This window comes from Cololabis saira, chromosome 4, assembly GCF_033807715.1.
Source record: "Cololabis saira isolate AMF1-May2022 chromosome 4, fColSai1.1, whole genome shotgun sequence".
Taxonomy (NCBI): Eukaryota; Metazoa; Chordata; class Actinopteri; order Beloniformes; family Belonidae; genus Cololabis; species Cololabis saira.
Genome location: NC_084590.1, coordinates 52,558,280 through 52,564,789, shown reverse-complemented (window position 1 = coordinate 52,564,789; position 6,510 = coordinate 52,558,280). Strand labels below are relative to the sequence as shown.

The 6,510-nt window shown below is 43.7% G+C and overlaps 2 protein-coding genes across 3 annotated transcripts in view; both read right to left on the bottom strand.

Moving 5' to 3' along the window:
* Positions 1 to 6,510, bottom strand: part of LOC133442479 (cyclin-dependent kinase inhibitor 1C-like) — a 29,728-nt gene that overhangs the window by 3,811 nt on the left and 19,407 nt on the right. The gene's annotated exons all lie outside the window — the stretch shown is intronic.
* The window catches only part of LOC133442478 (putative uncharacterized protein DDB_G0271606), a 6,047-nt gene continuing 1,592 nt past the window's right edge, over positions 2,056 to 6,510 (bottom strand). The window contains exons 2-4 of the mRNA XM_061720485.1: positions 5,674 to 5,829; positions 4,470 to 4,555; positions 2,056 to 3,067 (exon numbers count right to left, since the gene is read on the bottom strand). Of these exons, the coding sequence (XP_061576469.1) occupies positions 2,260 to 3,067; positions 4,470 to 4,555; positions 5,674 to 5,808 (1,029 nt within the window). The 5' untranslated portion in view covers positions 5,809 to 5,829 and the 3' untranslated portion in view covers positions 2,056 to 2,259. The remainder of the gene's footprint in view (positions 3,068 to 4,469; positions 4,556 to 5,673; positions 5,830 to 6,510) is intronic.

The following is a 6,510-nucleotide window of genomic DNA, read 5'->3' as shown; positions in this document are numbered from 1 at the left end:
TATAGTTTGTAATGATTTATAACTGTTTAAGTTTTAAAGAGAAAGCCAGGCCAACCATTTTCCACAAACTGAACTAAAAGTAAATGTCAGGTTTGCATTATGCATCTTCAGTTACATTGAAGTACAAATATTTAGACACAAACTGAATAGTTTCTCTCATGTATGATTTGACTTTTTTATTTTCCAGAAATGTAACAACTAAAATTAAATAAATAAATAAAAGTAAATAAATACATACAATTTTACATCATAAAAAAGATTGATTCATGCTCACCTTATAAGTGTAAGAGGAGATTTATTTTTGTTAAGGTTATTTTGGTAATTCAGGGTTCATTATTTTATAAATATATTCTTTATATTCTGATGTAAATCAGGGACTAGTTTATCTGTAGTGATTAGTCTGTTTTAGATTGGGCGGAGTGATACGCCACAGTACGGCACTAGGTGCCGTGTTGACGTTCTAAAATCCTACACTGTTGAGGGACATTAAAGTACACTGGAACTCAGCAGAAGTTTCCCCGTGTTTATCTTACTCACGAAAAAGGTTTAATTTAATAAGGTAAGGCTTAAATCTACACCAGACTTAAAAGTTCAGAGCTCAAAACCCCGCTAGAGTCCCGTGATCGGGACCGCAAAAAGGTACTACTTTCTTCTGAGTAAGATTTTGGTCCGCGGGTCGAGGCGCCGTCGCCACGCGCGGTCGGATCATGGATGTATTAATAGTATTAATAGCCTTTCCACACGGCGCCCCGGCCGTATGGTCGCGAAAATACGGTATTTATATATGAAATGTCAGAATAGGTATTTTTTTTGACGACACCCCGGTTGAGAAAGGCTGATGTAGGTCAAGAGACATTCATATTGATTTTCACACTTTTTTTAACATGACCCCAGCGCAACTCACTCGCACAAATGCGAGTGGATACATATTTCTCTTCGCACCGGATGATTTTTATTCGCAAATGCGATGAAAACTGTCGCACTGTACAGCCCTGAGAAGCTCTTCCTGTTAGAGTTCTATAAATAACCACTTTATTCTCGTAATATTACAACTTTATTCTTGTAATATTATGACTTTATTCTCGTAATTTCCCTTTTTTTGTCTTAGTTTGGCCCTAATACTTCGTCGTAGTGACACACACACACGCACACGCACGCGCACGCACACGCACACGCACACGCACGCACACACACACACACACACACACACACACACACACACACACACACACACACACACACGTACATAATCTGAAGTTTGTGTTAATGTGTAATTACTTGTTTTGTGTAGTTTAGCCATTAGAATTTATACTAAGTGTTGTTTTATCATCTTTTAACACTTGAGTAAATAAATTCTGATTCATTTGAATGAGAGAAGGTGTTTATTTTTAAAGGTTTAAAGGTCTGAACTCGGACTTCCTTCACTGTTTATTTTCCTGATAAATCAGCTGGTGCCGTTTTGATAATTCACTATTATTATATATTATTACCTATCGTTAGACGATTATAACTCCTAACTCTGCACTAACTGAACCCAGACCCATAAATGATTAAAACACCAGCTTGGTGTCAAGTTGGGCTAAAATAATCCAATATTCATTTATAGTTTGTTACTTTGAGACTGATTTATGTGTTGAGTCATTATTTCCTGATGAGTCACGAATCCCCGTCATTTTCTTTATTCGTTCTGATGAAACGTCTTAAACCCGTGACTCAGTTTGGACCAGAAACCAGAAACCAGAGGTTTGGAGTCATCAGGGTCATGTGACGTCAGGGTCATGTGACGTCAGGGTCATGTGACGTCAGGGTCATGTGACGTCAGGGTCATGTGACCGACATCAGGAAACCAGTGGTGATGAAACCAGGACTCGGACTCAGACGGCGGCGGTTTATAAAAACCAGCAGAAACAGGAAACAGCTTTTAAAACAACCTTTATATTTATTAACAAGAAAATGCAACTGTTTTTCTCAGAAAAATATAAATGAACAGCAGCAACAATTTAACAATTTAACAACAACCGTCACTGATGGTACCAGGACCACGACACCAGGACCAGGACCTGGACCGGGGTACCAGGACCTGGACCAGGACCAGGACCAGGACACCTGGAGATCCTGGAGAGCCTGGAGATCCTGGAGAGCCTGGAGAGCCTGGAGATCCTGGAGAGCCTGGAGAGCCGTGTCGCAGCTAGAACAGTTTGAGGGGGTTCACGTTCTGGTTCATGATCATGACGGCCATGTTGGTTCTGAGCAGCAGTTTCAGCTCAGACTGGAGAACATGTCGGTGAGAGTCAGCTGTTTACGGCCTCTCCTGGAGGAGGGAGAGGAGGAGGACGAGGAGGAAGAGGAGGGAGAAGAGGACGAGGAGGAGGAGGAGGACAGGGAGGAGGACGAGGACCTCCTGGAGGTCCTGGCGGCGTGGAGGCGTGAGCTTCCCTGCTTGTGCCGGAGCAGGTAGGCGTCGGAGGAACCTTTCCTCCGGTCTGTGGCCTTCTGTCTCTCCTCCCGGTTCAGCTGCTTCTGCAGCAGCTGAGCCAGACGCAGGTCCGCCTGCTCCTGGTCCTGCCTCTGCAGCTGCACCTGCTGTAGCTCCTCCTGCAGGCCCGCCTGCTCCTGCTGCTGCTCCTGGTCCTGCAGATGCTCCTGGTCCTGCAGCTGCAGATGCTCCTGCTGGAGTCTCTCCTGCAGACGCCGGTCCTCCTGCTCCTCCGAGGAGCGGGGCATCAGCAGCCGCTTGGAGGCTCCGCCCTGCTCCTCCTCCGGAGACTCCCAGGTCTTCCTCTTGGTGGAGATCAGGTAACCCCCCAGCTGGACCCCCGGGTGAAGCTCCTCCCCCAGGTGAACCACCTCCTCCTCCTGCTGCTGCTGCTGCTCCCCCAGGCAGACCTCCTCCCCCACCTGAGGGACCAGGTGATTCCCCAGGTGCACCTCCTCCCCCACCTGAGGGACCAGGTGATTCCCCAGGTGCACCTCCACGGCCCCCAGGCTGACCTCCACCTCCAGCTGGGGGCCATAGTAGTCCAGCCGGGGGAGGGACGGAGCTCGAGGAGCTCGAGGAATCAGGAACCTGCACAGGAGACAAACCACAAGGTTCAAGGTTCACTTTATTCTCATCCCAAAAGTCCAAGTACGAGTGGAATGAAAAGTTGCCACTGGCTCAAAGCAAGCGATAAAAACAATTAAAGAACCATTGACCACATTTTTGCGACGAGAATCCCGGGGGTGAGGGAGCCCTAACCCTAACCCTAACCCTAGCCCTCCTGCCCCACGGGACATTTTTAGCTGGTTACACGTAGGCATGGGACGATATGAAAATTTCATATCACGATATTAGTGGACAAAAATATCACGATTACGATATTATCAGGACATTAGCGTGTCGCTTATAAAATTGTTAAAATGCAAGGAAAGACACTAATCGTGGATCCACTGGTTCCTGCAGAACATTTATTCTCAAATCATTCTCAACACAGTGACACTTGAGGTAGAGAAATAGTGTACTGTAAATGTTATGCATTACAAAGTGTAAACTATAGTACCGGTACCGGTACTTATTTGAACTTTCTTTTTTTGTAAGAAAATACTTCCCTGAGAGACGAAAGAAATAAGTGACAAATAGAAATAAAGTGACGGTGTAGAGCCAAATGCACACTGATTGTATTACTCTGAAACTTTAACAGCGGCTGCTACTTAGTACGGCTCTCTGGAAACATAATAAAATAAAGGCACTGCTCTGTAGTATACAAAACTAAAGCTGCATGGCCAACACAAAGATTGGGTGAAAATAAAGTGCCACAACAGTCAAATGCACACGGATTGTACTACTCTCTGAAAAAATAATAATAAATAATAATAATAAATAATATTAATAAAATACATGAAAAAAATAACACTGGCTTCTACCTGGCTGGTAGCCTTGTGACCAAAAAAAAAAAAAAATTGGCGATAATTACAGTACCCCACGATAACGTTATCGCGGCCGTTTTTTATCGCGATATACGATAATATCGTATATCGCCCCATGCCTAGTTACACGATGGACTACTCGATGTTATCTGTTGAGGACGCTTCATAATTGGATTTATGATAGCAGGATTTCTCCTAATTGGAGTGGGGATCTGGCCTATCGACAATTGCGTAAGTCTGCGGGGGCCGTTCTGGCCCTTTCTGAGCTGCTGAAGCTGCTGAAGGATTGAGCACGGAGCTCCACACTCAGACTGTAACGTTGGGTGAGCAGGGCCACAAGCTGGATGAGATTCTTGAACAGAATCGTAGGCTAGCAGGGGTCTTTGAGCTCTTTATAGTTTATTGAGGAACCAGAAGACTGAAAGGCAGACGGAAAATGACTGAGCTGCCTGCAAATTGTTGATTAGATTTGGCCTTGAAGGAGCGGCTTGGCAGGCCTCTTCTTCACAATCTCCCTGGAGGAATGTAAACATGACGCTCTAACCTGGAACACCTGAACTCACCGGTCCATCTGGCCGATCGTCACCTCCTTCTTCTTCTTCACCTCCACCAGACGCAGCGTCTCCGGACACGGAGGAGGAGGAGGGTTCTGCAGGAGAAACACAGGTTACCCGTCTGTTACCCGTCTCTATTCTCCTCAGGGAACCATCACGTCTGAACCAACACCTCAGGTCCTTCAGGGAACCATCACTTCTCCTCAGGGAACCATCACAAGGTATATCCATGATTAGAAGATCCTCCTCTTTATTAACACCAATTACACTCCGACAGGTTATTCAAACGTTGGTATCATCACACCTTGACTACTGCTCAGCTATCTGGTCAAGTGCAGCGAAAAAACATATAAACAAACTTCAGATATTCAGAACAGAGCAGCTCCAGCACTCGGGTGTTCTATGAGAAAGGGTGTTGACCAAATGCATAGTGATCTTGCTTGGATGAAAGTAGAGGACAGATTAACAAACAATTTACTAACTTTATTCAGGAATATAACTGTGTCGAAACAACCAAACTGCCTGTACTCAAACATAACCTTTTCCCAAAACAGACATGAGCAGAGGACAAGACAAGTTAGCTGGGGTTAGCATTAAAGCTAGCAGGGTTAGCATTAAAGTTAGCAGGGGTCATATTTCTATTCCATTACCGAGATCAAATGCAATGAAAAGAACTTGTATGTCCAGGTTAATCTCACACTGGAACAGGTTTATACCATAACTAAAGCAACAAGCAGAGACAGTTTAGAAAAGCAACTAAAAAGGTTATTTTTGGGTACAGACATAACAATGGTTAATATATATGTTTGATATACATTTTGTGATTTATTGTGTGGAAAATACAGCTCAATGTAGTTGCAGGTTGTGATGGTTACCACGGTTACCACGGTTACCACGGTTACCACTACAGTGATGTAGCTGGTGTAATGATGTGGGTTAATGGAGTGATGTAATTGTAATTACTTATGTATTTAGTTCATACATTTAAAATGTAAAGTACTATAGGAAGTATATAAATGTATAATTGTGCTTTTATATGAATGTATTTTAATTTTCATGGACCCCAGGAAGACTAATTGGCGTTTTGCGTCCGATAATGGGGATCCAAAATAAAAAACAAAAACTTCTCCTCAGGGAACCACCAGGGAACCGTAACTCCTCGGTTCCTCCACTAGGGAACCATAACTCCTCGGTTCCTTCACCAGACACTCACCAGTTCATCACTGAGCCGTTGGGCCAGCTGCTCGTCTTCCTCCCTCCTCTTCCTCTCGTCCTCCAGCAGCTGATCTTCCTCCTGGAGGAGTTTCTGGATCAGCTCCTCGCTGGCTTTCTGCTGGTCCTGCAGCATGTGCTGCTGCTCCTGCTGCAGCTAAAACACATTAAAATATATATTAATATAAATATACACCAGTCTGGCTTTCTGCTGGTCCTGGAGCATGTGCTGCTGCTCCTGCTGCAGCTAAAACACATTAAAATATAAATATATACATATAAATATACACCAGTCTGGCTTTCTGCTGGTCCTGCAGCATGTGCTGCTGCTCCTGCTGCAGCTAAAACACATTAAAATATAAATATATACATATAAATATACACCAGTCTGGCTTTCTGCTGGTCCTGCAGCATGTGCTGCTGCTCCTGCTGCAGCTAAAACACATTAAAATATAAATATATACATATAAATATACACGAGTCTGGCTTTCTGCTGGTCCTGGAGCATGTGCTGCTGCTCCTGCTGCAGCTGGAGATAAAACATATTAATATATATATATATATATATATATATATATATATATATATATATCTACATTTTTTTTCGCCACTGTATTTTGAGAAAAAAGTTTCTTTATATCTTTTTTTGAATTGTGATATGTTTTGACTTTGTTTTAGATCTCTGCTCAGGCTGTTCCAAAGTTTTACCCCATAGGTAGACATACAGAAGCTCTTCAGTGTTGTGCGTCTATTGATAACTTTGAAATTAAGTTGGCCCCTGGGGTCTGGATCCATATGAAATCCCTACTGAAGAGCCATGTGTTTCAATACATTAGTA